The following is a 21,310-nucleotide window of genomic DNA, read 5'->3' as shown; positions in this document are numbered from 1 at the left end:
TTTGGCAACAGCCTTGCGGTGTTTCTGACAACGCTGCCAGCTGAGGCCAGTGTGGGCATCTGCTCAGCGCCAGCAGCCTGGCATTCCTCCCAGCTGTCAGCTAGCAGGCTCCCGGCTCTGTGCGCCTCTGCTTAAGAAACCTTCTAGTTAAACAAAACATCAGGGGCGGGGGGGGGGGCAGTTAAGCCTCTTTCCTTCAGGGAGTTCCTGCAGTGGCTCAGGTCTCGAGCCCAACTAGCGCCCAAGAGGATGCGGGTTCCATCCCTGGCCTCGCTCAGCGGGTTAAGGATCCTGTGTTGCTGTGGCTGTGGCATAGGCTGGCAGCTGTAGCTCTGAACCGACCCCTAGCCTGGGAACCTCCATATGCCTCAGGTGCAATGCCACCCCCTCCCAAAAGCCTCTCTCCTTCACCCAAAAGCAAACCTCTTCCCTTCGGTGCCCAGAGCACATGTAACCCCAGGGGATGCAGAGACAGGGGCTGGCGCCGACAGACCGAACCCCGACACTGCAACAGGATTCTTCTATTTATTGATACTCATGTTAAGACACTTCCCAGCAGTAACTGCTGTAACAAGGACTCAGTTTCTAAAGGTAATAAAATAATGCTGCCATCATAGACAAGGCATTGGGAACATTTCTTGCAGAGAAAATTGGCTTTTCCCTTTCGGCCAGAGTGACCCGGCACTACATGCGGTCCTGGGCAGGGCTCCGGGTTTCAAACACAGGCTCGTCTTCCAGGCTGAGGGGCGAGGGCAGGCATCTTGGGATCTTCCTCAGCTCCTCCGACCCCACTCCCCACGTTTCCTGTCGCTGAAGCGAGTGCTCACGAGGGGGCGAGCCTCGGCCTGGTGATGAGAGACAGCTGGCACCGAAGAGCTGGTTCTGCCTCTTCAGCCAGTAAGCACAACACTTTCTAATCCTCATTTGTGTTTTGTGTTTGGAGGAGAGGAAAGTCTTAAGAATATATGGCACTAGAGTGTACAACTACACGACTGCGTCCAGTGACCATTTCCTACAGCTTCCGGCCCCGGTGGCCACGCGCCCTTCAGATGTAGAGCTGGTGGGAGGCCAGCGTGTCCATGAAAGGCCGCACCAGGTTGTCAGTGGAGAAATAGAAGATGAGGCCGAACGTGATGGAGATGGGAAGGGCGGGTAGCGCTTTCTTGAACACCGCAAGCAGCAGGAGGGTCAGACACAAACCCTGCAGGACACGAGGTGGGGAGGGGTGACCACCGGTGTGGACCGGGCAGCAGGGGCGGGAGGCAGTCAGTGACCAGGGCACCTCATCATCTTCCCCGTCCTGTCGACAGCTCTGTGAGGTGCCCAGGGCAGAGGTTCTCACCTTGCATGTTAACTGGTGAATCAGAAAGCAGGCCTCCTGACCCCTAAAACAGAGCTGCTGCCACCAGACTAGCTTCCCTGGCTGCTGCCGTAGTGACGTGTGATCTGGTGGCAAGACGCCTTCCCCCCAGGGGACGTCTGTTTATTTAAGAACTGGATCAGCCTGACTGAAATGCCAGCGACCGTTCTCAGCAGCCGACACCAAGAGAACCAAGATGCCATGGGACCCGCCCCCTCAGAAGCAGGCACAGTGGCTGCCTATCCTGTCCCCGCCTGAGCTACTGATGCAGGCAGGGGTCCAGGGTGTGCACAGGCACCAGGGTGCCTGCCCTAACCCTGGGGAGAGCAGGGCACAGGTCAGTCTGGAAGCGGAGGAGCTTGGGGGATCCCCCGCCCCATCCCGACACACACTGTGGGCAAAGAACTGCAGCCTCAGCGCTCGCGATGCCCGGGTTTCCCAAGGCAGAACGGCATGGGCACCAGTCAGAGCCACCACCTCTCTGAGACGCAATCCTCATATGCTTCTTTGTATGTGGCCAGGTTGAGTTAACTACAGGGGTTTAAAGCAACAGCACCGCCCCCGCCCGCCTCCAGCCCTAAGAGACCCCTGGGAGTCAGAACCCCATGGTGCCTGGGTGACACGGAGGGAAAACACACAGCCTTGGAGTCGGTGACCCGAGTTCAAATCACAGCTTGGTCCTCAGAGCTCCGTGCCCGTAGGCACGGCCCTCCACCGGTTCTGTCTTCCATACACCTCAGTTCACCATCCCTGCCCCACAGGCATGGGAGACAAAGGCACCAAGCACATGCTCCGTAATGCCAGCACCCCTGGCCGCCCCTCCCCCGCACCGTGCCTGCCCCTGCTGACCACCAGAAGCTCCTGGAAACCTCGGTTTCATCTTAAGGGTCTCCCCGTCCAGCCCCACTGAGGGACAGCAGCCTCTGACAACCCCCGCCCCCCGCCCACTCACGATGAGGATGGCCACGAAGCAGGCCAGCGTGGTGTTCCAGTCCCCACTGCCCGTGGCCGCCGCCTTGCCCACCAGCACGCTGTAGAAGATGAAGTCTCCGAGGCCCAGCTTCACGCCCCCTGTGTGGCGGAGAGAGGGAACCCCCAGGTCTCAGAAGCCCCAAGAGGGGGCGGCAGAGAAGGCTGACACCAGCCAAATAGCCGCGGGGACCCAGGGGACAGAGTCCTGGGGTCCGCAGACGGCCGTGGGCCTAGCATCACTACCCAGCCCACTGTACCTGGACACTGGGACAAGGACCAGGTGCCACAGGAAGACAGTGGCCAGTGGGGAGAGGGGGAGCCTGTGGCCTGGGGGACTTGCAATCTGGGGCTGTGAAGAGCCAGCATTTCTGGTAACTTGGGGAAAACTGGTCCTTGGCACTTAGTTGAATAAAGACAGGAGAGAATAAAATGCACTGTCCAGGGTGGGTGGGAGGCCAACTGACCGAGTGCTGAATTAGAATTATAAATGCTCTTTAGGAAATGTAACTTCACTACTTTCAAGGACATGTCCAATACCCGAGGTCGTCTGGAGACCCGTCTCCCTTAAAGACAGGTAGAGGTAATTTGTAATTGGCATATCCATTACTATACAGAAACGCTAGGATGCTTTGGTTTATTTCCTTTAGTACAATTATTCCGTGTATATATAGACAACAAAAATAGATTTGTTTTCCTTTTTGGTTGTTTTAGGGCCCCACCTGAGGCCTATGGAAGTTTCCAGGCTAGGGGTTGAATCTGAGCTGCACCTGCCGGCCTACACCACAGCCACGAGGGATCCTTTACACACTGATCGAGGCCAGGGGTTGAACCTGCATTGTCATAGCCACTATGTTGGGTTCTTATAACCTGCTGAGCCACAGCGGAAACTCCACAGGCAACAAAAATGTTTATGGAATGGACTCAAACTGAGTAGATCTGCAGCAAAGATCTGCTCTGCCTGGTCTGCCCCCCACCCCCACCCCTTCTGAGCTCCAGAAGGTGCCTGGCCTTGCCCGGCATCCCCTCCTCCACCCCCTGCCCTGATCTCTACTTTCTGACTTGCCTCCTGACTTGTCATGTTACAGAGGTGGCTTCCTCGCCCGGGCCCCTCTCCTGCTACCAACCCCTCCTGCGCCCCTGCTCTTGCTGCTCCATCCCTTCCCTCAGCGATACCAGCTCTTCCTCAAAGGAGCTCTGCACTCACCCCCCAGTCACTTCAGAGACCTGTAGCGGCAGTGCCACATCCCTCAACCAGCGTGCTCTGGCCAGGCCACCACCTGGCCACTGGACCCTTCACGTTACCTGCCCCAGCACCCTGTCCTTTGGCTGCGTCCCGGGGTCCTGCTCAAGTGCCCTTTACCTTGTCCTAAACGTCGCCCACATGTCCCTTTCGCTCTCCGTTCTGACCCTGCACCCTCCCTGTGCAGGGGACCCACGGTTCTGGTTCTGTTCTGTTCTGGTTCTGTATATCCTGTGACTCCAACTGGGGGTGGGAGGGATGAAACCCTGAGCTTCCAGAGCACACGCCCCCTGGTGTGCCTGCGGCCTCTCCATCTCCTGTAGACCCTCCCACCTGTGGGCCCACCTTCTCTGTCACCCTCCAGGCCTCTTGGCTGCTCCCTTGCCCACCAAGTCCTGTCAGTGCGTCCCACGCCTGTGGCGGTGCCACCTGCCCTCAGCCGGCTGCCTGAGCTGGGCTCTCCTGCATCTGCCCTCACCTGGTTGCCCAGCAGAGGCTGTGTTCCCTTCCACTGCCCGGGGTCTGTCTGGGGTGCAGTTCTGCTCACTTTATTTCCCTGCAGAAAACCACTAATGGTTCCCCGTGGCCCCCAGGATAAAGCCTGGGCTCCCCCAAGTACTGCTCACTCCTAAGGTCTGGTCTCTGGCTGCTGGGGCCCCCAAACAGCCCCAAGCTCCCGGCAGGCTTCCTCCTCCCTCATCTGAGCCTTGGCCAATGCCGCTGTGTAACAAAAAACCTAACTGGTCTTTGTCCTTGGTTCCTGGGAGACCAAACCCTTGGGATTCCCCAGTAATAAGAGTGTCTTTGGTATTCAGGAGCCCCTTTATGCACATGAGAGGGTCAGGGTGCGGCTGGTCACCAGGAAGACCAACAAGGGATGAGGGGCTGGTAATGCTCCCATCACCCCACGTCCTGCACGGTCCTCCCGGCTCCCAAGTGTGGGCGGTTAGCGCTGAGTCCCCCAGAGCCCCGCTTACAATGAGCCCCGGCGCTTGCAGCCACACAGTTGGTACCCAGCCAACATCCGTCACTCATGAGGTGTAGCCTGGGCTTTTTGTAAAAGCCCCCTGGCCTCCCAACAGGCCTGCAGCTTTGCGGCCTCTCCTAGAGCCTGCGAAGCATCCCGCTAGCAGAAAGGGCTCTTCCCCCGCGCGCTCCTCCCCTGACGGCAGGACCCACCAACCAACGGGGCGCCTTACTTTCCTCTTCTTCCTCCAGCTCCTCGCCCGGGTAGCCAGGCAGCGGGGGTTCAAAGACTTCAGGGTACGAAGGCTCCCCAAAACTGTCATAGGAGTCCTCTTCTGGGTGTCCGGGGAGAGAAGACAGCCGCCGGCGTGTGAGGAGCGGGGAGAGGGAGGGAAGCCCGTCAGGCTCTCTGAGCCCAGGGCCTCCGTGTCCTCGCCCCTGCGCCCCCAGCCCGATGCAAAGAGGGAAAGGCGGAGGCTAGGGGCCGAGGCGGAGGAGCCAGGTCTCAGCGCTCCATTCCCAGGGCGTGTGGGTCTGGGGGTCCATTTTCCTTCCCGTCCCTCCTATTCCAAGGCTCCCGGGGAGGCCAGGCCAGGTCGAGTCAGGTGCATGCAAAAAGCGCCCCCAGTGATGAGAAGCTGCCAGCCCCCTGATACTCACCCATCTCTGGGTCGTAGGGGAGCTGAAGGGCTCCCTGAGAGGAGGGGTCCAGCTTGGCCATGCCTACCGTCCACACCATGGCAGCTGGGGGAGGACACAAGGGTCAGGCCTCGGCAGTACCAACTGTGTCCCCAGAAAGTCTCAGATCCCATGGGTGTTGGCTTAGGCCCCACTGTTAGGGGCCACGGGGGGAGGGGGGCCAGAAGCACTGACTGGGTGGGGACAGAAAATGGCTTCTCCCACCTTGTTTTGCCTCCTCACAAAAACAATGATAATGCTATCAGTGAACAATTTGGTAAACTAGGTTTTTGGTTTTTTTCTTCTTAGGGCCGCACCCACAGCATACAAAAGTTCCCAGGCTACACCACAGTTCATGGCAATGCCAGACCCTTAACCCACTAAGCAAGGCCAGGGATCGAACCTTCATCCTCATGGATCCTAGTCTGGTTCTTAACCTGCTAGGCCACAAAGGGAACTCTCAACTAATTATGTTATTTTATTGCAGTAAAAAACATGCAACATTAAATATGTCCTCTTAACCATCTCTAAGGGTACAATTTAATGGTGCTAAGTATATTCACAGCGCTGTGAAAGAAAGCTCCAGAACTTTTTCATCTTGCAGAACTGAAACTGTAGCCACTCCTCCTCCCCCCGCCTCTGGCAACCATCTTTCCACTTTCTGTTTCTACGATTCTGATTACTCAAGATAGCGCCTATAAGTGAAAGCATACAGTATTTATCCTTTTTGTGACTGGCTTATTTCACTTAGCATAACATTCTCAAGGTTCCTGCATGCTGTAGGATGTATCGGAATTTCCTTCCTTGTTGAGGCTAAATAATAATCCAATCTGTGTATATACCACATTCTGCTTGTCCATCCATTCATCCACTGATAGACCTTGGAGTTGTCTGCATTTCTTGGAAGTTGTGATCAGTGCTGCTATAAACGTGGATGCACAAAAAGCTGTTCAAGAGTCTGCTTTCCATTCTCCTGGGTCTGCGTCCAGAGGTGGAGCTGCTGGATCATGAGGTACTAATGTGCTCTCTCTCTCTGGCCTGGAAACTCTCATCTCTTCAGCTCTCCATGTGTATGTCCAGTGAGCATCTCAGAATCAATATGCCCTAAACACTCTCAACAACTGCCCTCTGACCCGCCCACCAGCCTTTCCCCCCTGCTCACCGACTCCATCCTTTGTGTTGCTCAGGCCCCCAAAACTGACATCATCCCTGATCTGCACCCCAACCATCGGGAAATCCTGCCAATTCTGCCTCCAAAATGTCTACAGGATCCACTCGCATCTTAGCACCTCCACTGCTGCCCCAAGGCCAAACCCCCACAGCTCCTGGGCTGTCAGTCAGCATCTAAACTTGGCTCCTGCTTCGGCTCTTGTCCCTGGAACATTCTGTCCTCCACTCAGCTACTTGCGCGGTCCTGTTAAGACACTGTCAGGTGGGTCCACCATCTCCCAGTGGCGTCACATCCCACTGGGCAGTAAAACTAAGTCGCCGGCACAGCCTAACGGATCCGGCCTCCTCCAGTCCTCCCTTCGTTCCCTCTGCCTGGCCTCTGAGCACACCAGGCCCACACCCACCCCAGGGCCTTTGCACTCACTGCTGTTCCTTGTGCCTAGAGTTCTGTCAGCAGATTTTCCTAAGGCAGGTCTCTGGACAGATGTCACCTATGACACAGGGCCTCTTTGCCCACCTTGTGCAAAGCAGCATCCCTCGCTCCCCCAGAGCCCTCAGGCCCTCACCCTGCTTTATCTTCCCACAGAGCGCTCATGATGTATGTCTGTCTGCTTAGTCCTCGTCTGCTCCCTGTCCTAGAGCATAAGCGACATCAGAGCACAGCGACAGTGAATGGAAGTCCCACATGTCTTGGTCTTTCCATGCACGACCTCTGCTCATCCTCATGGTGTGCCTGGAATGTGCTTTTTTGTATTTGTATTTGTTTTTTAGGGCTGTACCCTCGGCATATGGAGGTTCCCAGGCTAGGGGTCAAATCAGAGCTGCAGTTGCCAGCCTACACCACAACCACGGCATCGCCAGATCTAAGCTGCATCTTTGAACTACACCACAGCTCATGGCAATGCCAGATCCTTAACCCACTGAATGAGGCCAGGGATCAAACCTGCATCCTTATGGAAACTAGTCAGGTTCATTTCTGCTAAGCCACAACAGGAACTCCTTGAATGTTTTTTCACACTGCAGGGCCAGGCTGCAAACAGCTCCATTGCAAGCCTGGATCTTCATTTGTACAGACTGGCTGGCACACGAGCCATTCATAAACTGTTTCCTGGTGCACCCTGCAGACAGATGAGCCCCAGGAGTCTGGGCTCTCTCCCTCAGTAAAGATGGGAGAGCCTTAAAGCCACAGCTTGAGCTCCTTGCAGCTGGGGCCTTGGGGACCTTGTTTTCACTGCACCCCTGATATCCACACGGTGCCCACCACAAAGTGTGGGTCTGATACACCTCTGTTGGGTGCTTTTATCAATACTAATCCCTGCACCCTGACCCAAGGCCAGCAGCAACCCTGAATGCCCTCCTCCCGGACTTAACTTCAAGCAGCCGTGCAACTGCTGCAGAAACCCAGGGAAAGGCAGCTCCCCAGATGGCTGCCCAGAAGAGTCCCTCTCCAAAGTCCTTTTCCAGGGGCCTGGAGAGCTGACTGGGTGGGCTTGGGCTCATGGGAATGCCGCCCAGACCCACCATGTGCCTCTGCAGGCCAGACGGGATGAAGCTTTGGGGGTGGACCAGGCACCCCGAAGCCCCCTCCCTGCTCTAACTTTCCAAGCTTCTTCCTGTGCAATAGCAAGACACAGCCCACCTTCAGCTCTGGAAGGTGGAGCTCCTCCTGGGACCGAGGCTGCATCCTCTCTTTTGGTCAGGGAAAGGGTTAACCATCTCCTCATCAACCCTGAGAGCCAAAGTCAACACAGCCCCTGATCCCACATCGGAAGGAAGCATGGCGGTCACTCACATGAGTATATCAGGGCAGGAAATATGGGCTCGTTTCTCTCCTGGGCAGTTTCTACCAACATTCTCAGCGGCCCTTTAGGGCACAGCACAGCCACGAGATCTGCAAAAGCAAAGACATCCTCAGTGTGTGAAGGAAGATGTTTACTCCCCAGCAGCGCCCAGAGAGGAGCCAGCCCTGTGACACCAGGCATAGGGACCAGAGTGTCCCGGAGCCCCAGGGCGAGGCTCTCAGACGGTGCCCGCTGCTCCAGCATCCCCAGCCCTGCGTGTCAGCCTTGATCCCTAGAGCTTGCACTGGCTGGAGCCTACAGCTGGGTCAGAGCAGGGTCAAACAGGCTACCTGCAAACAGGGAACTGCTGTGTCCCTCAGAGACCTCAGGACAGGCTTGAAGTCCCCTCTCTGAGGCTCAAATCCCTTATCCTAAAAAAAAAAAAAATCTGAGAAACAGTACAGGTGATGATAATCAACTAACACAGTCCGCCCTCCTAATGTGATGTGTGGATTCAACCAATCCTGGATCAAAAATATTCAGAGTTCCCTGGTGACCTAGTGGTTAAGGATTTGGCATTGTCACGGCTATGGCAGGGGTTCAATCCCTGGCTCAGGAATGTCCATGTGCCAAGAGTGTGGTCCAAAAAAATCTTCAGATAAGAATTCCAGTAAGTTCCAAAAAGCAAAACTTGTATTGGCTGCACATGAGCAACCATTTACCTTTATTAATGGTTATTTACACATCATCTGTATTGTATTAGGCATCATAAGTAACATAGAGATGATTTAAAGTATTCGAGGGGACGTGGGCAGCTTGTATGCAAATACCACATCATTTTACATAAAGGTCTGGACTTGCCTCGGATTTTGGTCTCTGGGGGAGGTCCTGGAAGCAATTTCCCTGAGGACACGGAGGGACGACCATACAAACTGAAAAGCGGCTAACATTCTGGGTGCTGGTTAGTTACAGGTACCGGGCCCAACCTCAGGGTCATCCTGAGGAGCAAATGACCTCCAGTGTGCAAAGTGCTTGATGGTGTGAGTGCTCAGTAAACACTTGCAGTTATGGAGTTCCTGTCATGGCTCAGTGGTAACGAACTCGACTAGGAACCATGAGGATGCGGGTTCGATCCCTGGCCTCGCTCAGTGGGTTAAGGATCCAGCATTGCTGTGAACTGTGGTATAGGTCGCAGACACGGCTCAGCTCCTGCGTGGCTGTGGCTGTGGTGTAGGCCGACAACTGTAGCTCCAATTGGACCCCTAGCCTGGGAACTTCCATATGCCACAAATGCAGCCCTAAAAAGACAAAAACATAACAAAAAGATGGCAGTTATTAGTAACCATGTCCACAGTCATGATTCCATGGGAACCCGTGTTTTTTTTAAAGGTGAACTTCTCAGAAGGGAGACCATGCAGGGTTCCCCGAGGAGGAGGGGACTTCTCACACCCGCCACCCTGTGCAGCAATGGTGTCACTCCGTGGCCACCCCCCCAACCCGGAAGGCCTACCGTACACAGAGATGGCGCCCAGGATGACCCAGGCGGACCACTCCGGGAGGTACTTGATGAACACCAAGGCCATGAGCGCGCTGATCATGATGAGGTAGGCCTGCTGCAGCACCAGGGGGCCCTTCCAGTGGATGCACACCATGCCCACCGCCCCGAAGTTCCAGACGGTCAGGAACAGGGTGGGGTAGTCCATGGCCACGTTGTAGGTCTTGAGCACTTCCCTGCAAGGCGAGCCCAGGGGCTGGACGCTCAGTGGGGACGGGAGATGCTGGCACAGCTCAGTACCCCCTGCTCCTCAACCACTAAGTCCCAGTCCAACCTCTGGCTTCATTTGCTAACATCCCCTTCCCATGTCCGTGTAACCACTTAAATATTTTTCTATTTTGTGTTGTCTTTTTAGGGCTGCACCCGCAGCATATGGAGGTTCCCAGACTGGGGGTCCAATTGGAGCTATAGCTGCGGGCCTACACCACAGCCCAGCAATGCGAGATCCGAGCCTCGTGCATGACCTACACCAGAGCTCTTGGCAACGCCAGATCCTTAACCCACTGAGTGCGGCCAGGGTCAAACCCGCAACCTCCTGGATCCTTGTCAGGTTCATTTCCACTGCGCCACAACGGGACCTCCTTGAAATATAGTGTGACACGAGGTGGAGAGAACGCCATCTGATCCTTGGGCTGATCACATCGATGTTCCCTGATCTGGAAGACCCCCTGCCCATGGGGAAGGTCCTGGGAAAGTGTTTGCCTGCTCCTCCCGTCCCTTTGGGCCCTGGGTCAGGCTGGAATCCCAAATGCAGGGCAACAATTTCTCCATAAACTAGGAGGTACCCTGGCCCAGCCCGAAGGTCAGAAGGTAAACTCCATCAGGCGTCTGTCCCCCTGGGGGGTCGTGGAGAGCCCCCTCTGTGACGGCTCCACATATTTCTTCTAAATCAAGAGCCAGAAGGAGATGTGTGGCCGACGCGGGGCTCTGCTCCCGTGTTGTGGAGGCTGGGTCCGTGGACAGCGACACCGGGGCAGGTGTGGAGCCCGAGGGGCGCCCTCCCCTCCCGGGTCCTCATGCCCACTCGTGCCGCAGGGGAGGGTCCTCGCACTGTCACTCACCCGAGGTAGATGTAGGTGAAGAGGAAAAGCAGCATCAGGGAGGATGTGATCAGCCAGCCGTGGATGAACTGGGTGGAAACGGGCAGCGTGACCACAGGTCCCGGCCGAGGAGGCCCTGGTTCTCGGCACTGACGCCCAAGCCTGAAAACCCTTCTTCCTCGGGCGCCTTCCTGACTAGGTTGGCAGGTGGCCGTTTTACGGAGGAGGAGGGCACAGAAATTCAAGGAGTTCTCTCCAGATAAGCCTTGCTGTGGACAAAGGAGCTGGAACCCCTTCAGGTCTAAACACCTAGGGCTCTAGGTCTAAACCCAGGGGACGTGCCGGCACATTCCCGGCTCTGGAGATGAAGCCGGCACAGTCTCTGCCCTCACATGCTGCACCCCAGGCAGCGAGGAGATAAACACACAGACACACCCCAGTGAGCAGAGCTATCAAGTGGATAAAGGGACAGGAGACCCACGGGTGCTACTTAAGATGGAGCAGTCAGGGTCAGGCTCTTGACGTAGCCTGTTTTGAAGAGTCAACCCCAGGGGAGCCCCACCCAGCAGGGAGGCCACAGCCTTTTCTGAAAAAGACGTGTTTTCCCTCCTGGCCAAATAAGGGGAGGGCGAGGGTAGGGGCTGATCCTAAACCAGTCCTTTAGCCAGCAGTCAGCAGCTCAGTGGTCACTGCCACCTGCCTCCCCTGAGCATAGGCCCATCAGTCACCAGCTCAGGCCACCTGGGACCTCAGCGGGTGCCTGGTCTCTCCTCCAGGCTGTGCAGAAGCCCAAAGGGGAAGGGGCTGCCTCTGCCATGTGCTGACCCACCAGGCACTCCTGGACCGTCATCTCCTGCCCAGGTCGCGGAGCCCCCAGGTAAAACTCAATGAATGGAGGGCTGAGCTGCCTCTTGACAGTCCCAGGGAGGGGGGCGGGATCTTGACACTTGCTGAGCACAGCAGTCCCAGCTTTCCCCTCTCCATGCTCCTGCCAGATGTCCTCATGTGGGCTGTAGTGTCTGCTCCAGATCACACAGCTCTCAATCCTGTTTCCCGCCATCAGTGGCCATCCCTACCCCAATTACAAACTCTGCCTCATTTGTACAAGTGGCTATTCGTTGAGGAGCTCCAGCTCCTGGACACCCCCTCCCATTGCTCACCCCCAGGGGGGGACAGGTGCATCTCTCTAGACTGAGCCTCCCCACTGCTCTCCACCTGCTCCCTAGATGGCGGCAGCCTGGAATGCCAGGTGCGTGCCTGACTGTGTGTGCACAGCTTTAAATCCGGTAAAGCCTTGTTTAAGTTTCTTACAGTCCTCAGGGCTTTGAAGTCTGTCTGGGGAGAAAAGCTCTCTGTGGATGACTTGGGCCAGGTGCTACTCAGCTCCCCTATTCCTCCCCAGGGCTGCTCCCCAAACATCTCCCAGCGCTGGCCCACCTCAGTGCAGCATCTGTCCATCCCCGGCCGAAAGGGGAAGCGGGAAAATAAAAATAAACTTAAGCGTGTAAGTACCGGGGTGAACAGAGCCTAAAATAGAACATCTCACTTCTTTGGAAGGAGAAGCAACATAGAATTAACTCCCAAATGTGAGAAGGGACACTTTGAACACTGCACGGAGGAACTCCCTTAAGTTGGATTATGTGTAAATTCAAAAGACAGCAGAACTGGGGGACCAGGGAGGGGTGGGAGAGAGAACAGGCAAACCTCAGTGCTACACGCTTCCAGGCCACAGTAAAGCCAGTGTTGAAAGAGATTTATGAATTTTTTGGTCTCCCACTGCATGTAAAAGTTAATGTTTACACTATACTGTGGTCTATTTAACTGTGCAATAGCACTGCTTTAAAAAAAATTTTTTGGGGGGGATGTCGCACCTGCAGCATATGGAAGTTCCCAGGCTAGGCGTCAAATCAGAGCTCTAGATGCCAGCCTCTACCACGGCCACAGCAACGCAGGATCCTAGCCTCGTCTTTGACCTACACCACAGCTCACGGCAACACTGGAGCGAGGTCAGGGATCGAACCTGCATCCTCATGAATACTGGTTGGGTTCGTTTCCACCGAGCCACAAGGTGAACTCCCTAAAAAAGTTTCTTTTAAACAGCCTTATTTTTAAAAATAGTGCTGTTTGAAAAACAGCACCAACAGACCTGCTCGAGGGCGCAGGGCTGCCACAAACCTTCAATGTGTTAAAACCAAGTTATTTGCGAAGAGCAATAAAGCGAGGTAGGTCTGCACCCCAAATCAGAGTGTATTTTGCAAGGGAAAAAAAAGGAACTCTATTTAAAAAAGAAACAAGCCAAGGGCGGCTGGCTGCCCAAGAGGCGGTGAGGCGTGGAGGCGAGGCGGGGAGGGGCGGGCGGGCGGCGCTCACCTTGTAGCAGCGGTACTTGTAGAGCACGACCAGGAAGATGGTCATGACGACGATGACGCTGATCATGATGAGGGTGTTGAGCACGGAGTTGAGGAGGCGCTGGCCCACGGAGGGCGTGTCCTCGGTGAACGGCGTGTAGATGCTGGGGGAGCAGGCAGCGGTCAAGGGCTAGGTCTCCTCGCCCGGCTCCCTGCGTGCCCCGCCCTGCGGAACCTGGACCAGGCTGGACCCGCTGGCGCAGGCACCCTGAGCACAGCCACCGCGGGGCACCGCGCTCTGGCTGCCCAGGCCGGTGCTGCCTGCCACCCCCAGGAGCTGCCCTGCCTTCGGTGGATGTAGCAGCACAGAAGGGCCTGGCTGGCTTCACCAACGCCTCCTCGGCCCCAGGGCAGCTAAACCCTCCCCTGGAGGTGCCTCTCGCTGCCCCTGCCCTTCTCGGCTCTTGTCCCAGGAGACGCACCCGCTTCCCGGTCAGCTCCATCCCGCCAGGGATGCCTCCACCCCCAATGCTGCCCTTCCCCACACCCAAGCAGCCCAGGAGCTGCATAGGCAGCCGATAAGCTCAGGAGGCAGTTCATCGACCCCTCGCTCCCCGTCCAACCTGAACTTGGGTAAGTAAACTGTCTATCTGCAAGAAGTTCTCACCTTTCACCTGTGCTGTTCTGGGTGCCCACAGATTATACATACGCTTCCTGAGGGTGGGGATTTCTTTCTCCTTTCATTAAAAAAACTCAAACAAGGAATTCCCATCATGGCTCAGCAGAAAACTGACTAGCATCCTGACTAGCATCCTTGAGGATGCAGGTTCGACCCCTGGCCCCACTCAATGCGTTAAAGATCTGGCATTGCTGTGGCTGTGGTGTAGAACGGCAGCTGCAGCTCCGACTCAACCCCTAGCTTGGGAACCTCCATGTGCCGTGAGTGTGGCCCTAAAAAGACAAAACAAAAAACAAAACTCAAAATTTAACGAAAACTTCCTAAAAAAAAAGACGTTCAGAGAAGGTGCTGGGCAGTGACTACCCCAGGGACATGGGGGAGGCAGCAGAGGGAAGCTTCTCATCTTCCCATGTGGCTGCTTCTGCCTATGTTCTTTTTACCAAAATAAAATCTCCCTTGCGAGCTAAAAGCTAGCTCAGAAGTCATCTGGTCCTCCCTGGTTTACATTCGTGGGAGCATGAATGAGAGGCCCAGAGAGAGCGCAACTTGCTCTCGGTCACGCAGTGATGGGTGACACAGCCATACCCTGGACGAGAGCCCACCTCCCGAAGAGACCCGGCATGCCGGAGCTCCACACGGTGGCAGGCACTGTTCGGAGCCCTTTACGTGGATTAATTCACTCAATTCTCCTTGTGACCTCCTTATCAAACCCATTGCACAGATGAGGAAACTGAGGCCGAGAGGTGAGTCAGGTCACACGGCCAGGAGGTCGTGGAGAGACCAGGGTGTGGGTGGACTTGGGGAGCAGCTCTTCAACCCCGCTCTTCACTGCTGCTGGCCTGGGGCCACGCAGCCCAAGGAGGCTGCGCCCCCCTCCCCAGCCCCGTTCCCCACCCTGCCCGGCCCCCACTCACAGCTGTCCATTCTTCTCCGTGTAGAAGCGCACGGACTTGATGGTGGCCACTACCACGATCATACACAGCGTGACAGGCACAAAGAGCATGATCACGTGCTTTGCCCCATATTTGAGGGTCAGCTCCTCCTCCAGGCCTGGCGGCCGCCCGGGAACCCCACTGCAGACATAGCGGTCAGGGTCCTCCTCGTGGTCCTCCTCGCTGTCCTGGCTTCTCTGTGGGAAAGCAGCTGTGAGGGCCCCGGGACGCCCCCCGATGGGTGGCCCACCGATGTAGCACGGGGGTGTTTGGGAACTGGACATGAGACATCTGAATGTCGCTTTCCAGATGTAAGGATCAGGCTGTGGGCTGTAGGTTAGAGGTGGGAGCGGTGGGATTCTAGGACATCTGAAAAGTTTCTGGGGACAACCAGAGATTGAGAGATGCCCGAAGACAGGCCGAGGCAGCTGTGGAAGAGACGGTGGGCAGAATGGTGTTTGCATCTAAAGACCTTCCCCACCCTCAGGAAGGGACTCGTGATGCAACTCGGCTCTGTTCACATGGCCTTACCAGCCTGGGAGGGGACAGGCCAGGTGACAGGAGGAAGGCAGAGAGTAAACATTTTTGGTTGGCAAATCAAAATGGACAAACTAGAAGGGCGACTCTCTTTGTAATCAAGACACAGGGAATTTGCAGAGGAAGAAATGACTTTGAATTTTCTGCACCCCCCTCCCACCCCCGCCCCCCCTAAATCCAGCATGCAACATTTGCAGCTCTGAACCAAAGAGGTGAGCTGAGCATCAAGCCCGAGGAGGATCTGGGCCATGGGAGGTGGGAGAGCAAAACGAGGAGGCAGCGAAGGAGGATGGGGGACGCCTGCCAGATGCTGGCACAAGCCGATCTGCAAGAACCTGTTTTGGAATTGTGATCATTCAGGGTCATTAGCTGCCTTGTTAATTATGTGAACAGCCAAGACAAAGCCAAATGAAAGGAACATTTTAAATGACTGTTCTTTGGTGTCTGTTCTTTGCAGAGAGAATTTCATCTAGATATTCAGTTGAGAAGGAAGGGAAAACAACTAAAAACAACTGAGATGCGCAAAAACTCCAGGAAAGAAAAGACAAAGAAACGAATAAGAAATGGCTCCCGGAGTTCCCATCATGGCTCAGTGGTTAACAAATCCGACTAGGAACCATAAGGTTGCGGGTTTGATCCCTGGCCTTGCTCAGTGGGTTAAGGATCTGGCATTGCTGTGAGCTGTGGTGTAGGTCGCAGACATGACTCGGATCCTATGTTGCTGTGTCTCTGGCATAGGCCAATGGCCACAGCTCCGATTCGACCCCTAGCCTGGGAACCTTCATGTGCTGTGGGAAGCGGCCCTAGAAAAGGCAAAAAAAAAAAAGAAAAGAAAGAAAGAAAGAAATGGCTCTGGAGTAGCTATTTGGTAGCCTTGAGCTGATGAGATCTCTCTTGGAGCCCAGAGGAGGACAGAAGGGAGCTCAAGTTTCAGCAAAGGAGAACAAGGCCTACTGGAAGAAAAAAATCCTACAGGCGAAATGGAGACGGGAATTCAGGCAGATTCAGGTGTAGTTTTACCCTGATGGGGCTTGGCTGGTCACTCTCCCACATATATCCTCCAGTTCATAATGTAATAATCTGTCCTGCAGGCTGCAGAGGTTAAGACCACACAGTGCAGCCCACCCCTCCTGCTATGGGCTTGATGTCTGTGTCCCCCGAATTCACAGGCTGTGATGATGTTTGCAGGTGCAGCCTTTGGGAGATGACTAGGTCATGAGGGTGCAGCCCTCATGAATGGGATTCGTGCCCTTATAAAGGGGGACCCAGAGAGTGCCCTCCCACCTTCTGCCACGTGAGGATACAGAAATCAGCCACCTATGAACCAGGAAGTGGGCTCTCAACAGACATCAGAGCTGCCAGCACCTTGACTTTGAACTTCCCAGTCCCCAGAGTAGTGAAAAATACATTTCTGTTGTTTATAAGCCACACAGGCTACAGTAATTTTGTGCTGGTGGCCTGAATGGACGAAGACACATAACCAGCTCCAAAGCCAAACGTGAGACAGGTATACCACTCTCCTGGTTACCATGTCTGGCCATCTACCAAAAAAGTTCTCTCCAGCAATTTCCTCAATTTCTTAGCTTCTGTGCTGCCTGTCCCAGCATCCAAACTCACTCTCTGGTTCCTATTGAAACAGTAACCTGCACTAGGAAGGGGAACCCAATGGGCAGGGCCAGGGCGGAAGGAATCACTCAGCGCCCTGCAGAGTTGACCTTTAACAGGCTGTGTACGTGCAGAGTCTACTGTGAGGCCTTCACAGACTTAAGATCCACTCGGCAGACCACCTGTCCTTTCAGCCAATTCTCACCTTCTCTTTCCCTTCCCTCCTGTTTCTATCCATTAGGTACGGATCCCAGGGCCCCGTCTGGGGGCCTCAGACCACTGGCAGGAACCTACCCACTGAGCAGCACTCTCTCCATCCTCCAGGCCCTGCCTGCCTTCCTGGCAGGAGCGAGGCGTGGGGCTCTCGGCCGACATCAGGGACGTCCGCTCGTCACACACTTCTTCCTCGCTGTCGGAGGCCATGAAAGTGAGCATGGCCCCTCCTCCGAAAGTGCCTGGAAAAGGAGCACAGTGGACTCTGTTCCACTTTCCTACAAGGCAAAGGCAGAGGAGGGTGAGAGGTAGCTTTAAGACCAGGACTCAGGTCCTGCCCAAGCTGACCACCTAGGACACAAGTGTCAAAGGGCTGCTATAAAGCCACGGTCCCCAGGGGCCACCACGGAGGCTGTAGCGGCCTCAAGAGGGACTGGCCAGAGGAGATCCAGTCCATGGGGCAAAACTCCCAACCAGAAATGTCCTGGCCACTCCAGACTGTCAGTACACTCACTTATTCAATCAACAAACACCCGTTCAGTACCTATAATGTGCCAACACTTTTGTCCTAAAACCAATAAAAAGCAGCTATCCAATGTGACAAATGATATAATCCAGGTGTTCACCAAGAGGTACTGAAGCACAAAGAAGGATTACATCTCAGAGATCAGGAAAGCTTTACAGAGAAGATAACGTCATCTGATGGAGACAGACTTTCCTAGGTGGGAGGGAAGGGCAGAGGGTGTGAAGTATGTTCTAGCCAGAGCCTGGCACTGCTGGGGCTTGGGGAGAGGTGCTGTGGAGGGTCTCTGGTGCCATGTTAAGGAGATATACTTCATCCCCCAAGGACAGAGGTGACAGATCAGATCTCTGGTTACAAGTATATCTGGCAGAGTTCCTGTTACGGCTCAGCAGAAAAGAACCTGCCTAGTATCCATGAGGACGTGGGTTCAATCCCTGGCCTCACACAGTGGGTTAAGGATCCAGCAATAGTTATTGCAAGCTGTGGTGTGGGTCACAGATGCGGCTTGGATCTGGTGTTGCTGTGGCTGTGGTGTAGGCCAGAAGCTGCAGCTCCAATTTGACCCCTAGCCTGGGCACCTCCATATGCTGCAGGTGTAGCCCTAAAAAAATAAATATGTCTGGCCACTGACTAAGAAAGGGGTAAAAAGAAGAGAGGGTGACCTCCCTGGAGACAATCATGGGAAGTGAATCAGGCTTAAGGTGGCAGCAAGATGGATGGGAGCGAGGGCAGAGAATCCAGAAACGGTGGGAGGGAGACAGTCAGGGTCAGAGGTGGGGGATGGAACAGGACAGAGTCCAGGATGGGGAAATAACGGTTAATCTGACCCAGGAACCTACTGAATGTAAATGGGCGAAAAGGGGGCAGCTGCCTGGGGTGGTGGGGAGAGTGCCCCGTGTCGGGAGCAGGGGAAGGAGATGAGAGTCATGAGTTGAGAAGTGGCAGCCACGGGAGCAGTGAGCCAAGACCACGAGAAGCGAGCACGTGTGCGTGTGTGTGTTGGGGAAGTATAGCTGAGGGCAGGACTCACAGGAAAACCAAGGCTGAAGGGACTACACAGGACGGAGCCGGTCCCTGAAGACACTGTGCTGCCCCAGTGGTGTGGTCGGAGCACCATGTGGGCACCAGGCAGTCCCAAGCCTTCCAACCCCCAACAGGACAGCTGCACTGCCAGCAGGGCCAGCGTCCCTGTCACTAGCCTCCCTGGACCCTGGGCCGAGCCTCAGGCCACAGGGACAGCCAGGGCTGCTCTCAACTCCAAGTTCCTCTCCACGTCAGTCGCCCCCAGAATCGATGATTTTCAAACAGAGCAGGAAGCTTCCTTCTACTGACCCAGCCAGTTCCGTTCCGCTTGGCAGGGTCTGTGGCTGCTTTTTTTTTTTTTTTTTTTTTTTGGACAACACTGCCCTAGGCTGTGGCCTGGATCATGCCCAAGTGGACTTCAGCTCATCCCCAAGCCTGGCTCTGCTCACCTCGAGGACTCAGGCCCTTACAGAAGGTTCCCCACAGCTCCCACAGGGGTTCAGAAAGAATACGCAGAGCTCCCCTGAGTTCAGTGCTAGGAAGCAAAGTAGGTAACTGCCAGGAGGGGGTGACAGGACACTGGGCTACTTAAGACTAAACAGGGGGGACAGTCTACCAACAGTGGGGATTAGATGTCTCAGCCTCCAGGACAAAGAGGGACATGAAACTGGCCTCAGAGGTTAGGAAAGTAACCTCATCAATGGATGGTGGGATGGGGGACCTGACGGGGCCCCTTGTGACGACACCCAGCAATCTGTTGTGGCTGGAGCATGAGGACCAGGGGAACGGCGATGGGAGGTGTGTCACTGGGAGAGGCGAGGGGGCCAGACAGGCAGCAGGAACTGAAGCTGGCAGATGGAGGCCGGCACAGTCTCAGTACCTGGGAGGGGTGTGACCAGAGTGCCCTCTGCGGAACAGGGTGTGTGTGGGCATTCCCGCCTCCCCCCAGGCCCTGGGGATGATCTGCTCCTCAGCAGCCAGCAGAGTCTACATAAAAGCCCAGTTTGGGGGGACACAGCTTTGCGGCCCAGCTCACTGTGAGCCCCAGGAGGAGAAACTTTAAAGCCCTCCCCTGCGAGGCTTGGCCCCTGGAGATAAATAGATAAATCCAAACCACACCTGCCTGGACCCACAAGACGCCCTCCCTGCCCACCCACTCTTACTCAAAGGGGAGCATCGGAGCAAAAAGAGCAGCCTGCGTTTTGAGCTGAACCGGGACAGCCCATGTGCAGCAGGGCTCAGGCTCTGGCGATGTGCTGTTTGGGAGCTTGGGAGCGTGTCAGCTTTGGATGGGGTGTGAACTCATAACGTAGTTATGATCGCCCTCCTTCTGTTCCTCCCGCGCCTCAGGAAGGCCTGTGATTGATCTTGGCAGTGACCAGAGGAGCAGACCAAGGGTCCTTGCATCTAAACGTCAGGGCTGCAGCCCCGGAGTCGGGAAGGCAAGCTCACCTTCAGAACCACCGCATGGAGCTGCGTCTTCCCCCAGACACCCTGACAGCAAAGCACAAGGGAAATGGGGACACAAGGAGCAAAGGTGCTTCTTGGAAGGAAAAAGGGAGCGCCAGGGCAGGTGGGGACAGAAAAGCAGGGAACCCGGGATCAAGCAGGGTTAGGTCCTTGCAATTTCCCTTTCTTTCAGCCAGTCACCCAATCCCAGGAAAGTCTGTGAAGGCCGTGCCCGGGGAGAGTGGGCTGAAAGACAGACTGTACCCCTTCCATGTGGCCCTGCTCGGCACAGGGGGAGAACATCAGAAAATGACCTAACAGGCTTTTCTGTTCAGCCCATGTGATTCATGGCCTCCTGGCCAGAAAACACAGGCTCCCCGAGCAGACCCCTCCCCTCCTTGGGCTGTGCCCATGACTCCCAGGAAAGCAGGGCCAGGAGGCGCCAGCCGAGAAGGGCACTCTGCTCACAGCCCGCTGGGCCTGGGGCAGGAGGGAACAGGTGGAGCTGCCCCTCAGAGCCCCTGACACCGAGGGTGTGGCTTAGGACTTACAGGAGGCTAATGATGATGAAGAGATGCCATTCCTAAAGTGGTCCAGGCCACCTGAGGGATGGTGGGACAACACACTCTGACCAGGCATTGAACGTACTAGCCAGGTCTGAGGCACTGCTATTCTCCCCATTTTACAGATGGAACAGATCTAGAAATGACAGGTTCAGAGTCACCCTTGGACAGTCAGGTGCTGTGCTTTTAAACCCTATGCTAGGCTGTTTATTTTAATTTTTTATTATAGTTGACTGATAATGTTGTGTCAATTTCTGCTGTACAGCAAAGTGACCCAGTTATAGATATATATACATTCTTTTACTCATACTTTTTTTTTTTTGTCTTTTTAGTTCCCGAGGCATATGGAGGTTCCCAGGCTAGGGACTGAATTGGAGCTATAGCTGCTGGCCTACACCACAGCCATAGCAACGCCAGATCCAAGCTGTGTCTTTGACCTACACCGCAGGTCACGAGAATGCCGGATTCTTAACCCACTGGGCGAGGCCAGGGATCAAACCTGCGCCCTCATGGATGCTAGTCAGATTTGCTTCCACTGAGCCACAACAGGAACTTCCTTTTTCTCACAATATTTTCCATCATGTTCCGTCACAAGTGATTGGATATAGTTCCCCTGTGCTGCACAGCAGGACCGCATTATGTATCCACTCCAAATGCAATAGTTTGCATCTACTAA

General features: G+C 55.2%; 1 protein-coding gene and 1 long non-coding RNA gene across 6 annotated transcripts; one reads left to right on the top strand and one right to left on the bottom strand.

Moving 5' to 3' along the window:
- Positions 1-511: 511 nt before the first annotated feature.
- Positions 512-17,298, bottom strand: PSEN2 (presenilin 2). Of its 4 annotated transcripts, none has more exons than XM_047754481.1 (10): positions 17,158-17,298; positions 14,704-14,918; positions 13,133-13,274; positions 10,784-11,031; positions 9,678-9,898; positions 8,179-8,277; positions 5,199-5,282; positions 4,772-4,873; positions 2,313-2,431; positions 512-1,201 (listed from the first exon to the last, which is right to left on the bottom strand). In XM_047754481.1, the coding sequence occupies exons 1-10, from the start codon at positions 17,296-17,298 to the stop codon at positions 1,046-1,048; spliced, it is 1,527 nt and encodes a 508-aa protein (XP_047610437.1). In that variant the 3' UTR covers positions 512-1,045. The 4 variants fall into 4 exon arrangements, with proteins under 4 accessions (XP_047610437.1, XP_047610439.1, XP_047610440.1 ...); XM_047754483.1 differs by having other exon boundaries at positions 4,772-4,870; XM_047754484.1 differs by having other exon boundaries at positions 10,784-10,851.
- On the top strand, positions 11,368-17,684 carry LOC125112351 (uncharacterized). 2 transcript variants are annotated; one of them, XR_007131127.1, is made up of 3 exons: positions 11,368-11,639; positions 12,165-12,266; positions 12,640-12,693. It is a non-coding gene; the product is annotated as an uncharacterized LOC125112351 (long non-coding RNA). The 2 variants fall into 2 exon arrangements; XR_007131126.1 differs by lacking the exon at positions 12,640-12,693 and adding an exon at positions 17,105-17,684 and having other exon boundaries at positions 11,370-11,639.
- Positions 17,685-21,310: the final 3,626 nt, after the last annotated feature.

The sequence above is a fragment of the Phacochoerus africanus genome, chromosome 12 (assembly GCF_016906955.1).
Source record: "Phacochoerus africanus isolate WHEZ1 chromosome 12, ROS_Pafr_v1, whole genome shotgun sequence".
Lineage (NCBI taxonomy): Eukaryota > Metazoa > Chordata > Mammalia > Artiodactyla > Suidae > Phacochoerus > Phacochoerus africanus.
This window is presented reverse-complemented; position numbering and strand designations above follow the sequence as displayed.

Bases quoted from the DNA above. Each gene is read 5' to 3' on its own strand.
- PSEN2 (XM_047754481.1), bottom strand. From the start codon at position 17,298: ATGCTCACTTTCATGGCCTCCGACAGCGAGGAAGAAGTGTGTGACGAG. The intron at 13,275-14,703 runs GTGAGTGGGGGC...CTGCTCCCCCAG, and splicing joins ACGGAGAAGAATGGACAGCT to CATCTACACGCCGTTCACCG. The intron at 8,278-9,677 runs GTAGGCCTTCCG...TTGCTTTTGCAG, and splicing joins GGGCGCCATCTCTGTGTACG to ATCTCGTGGCTGTGCTGTGC.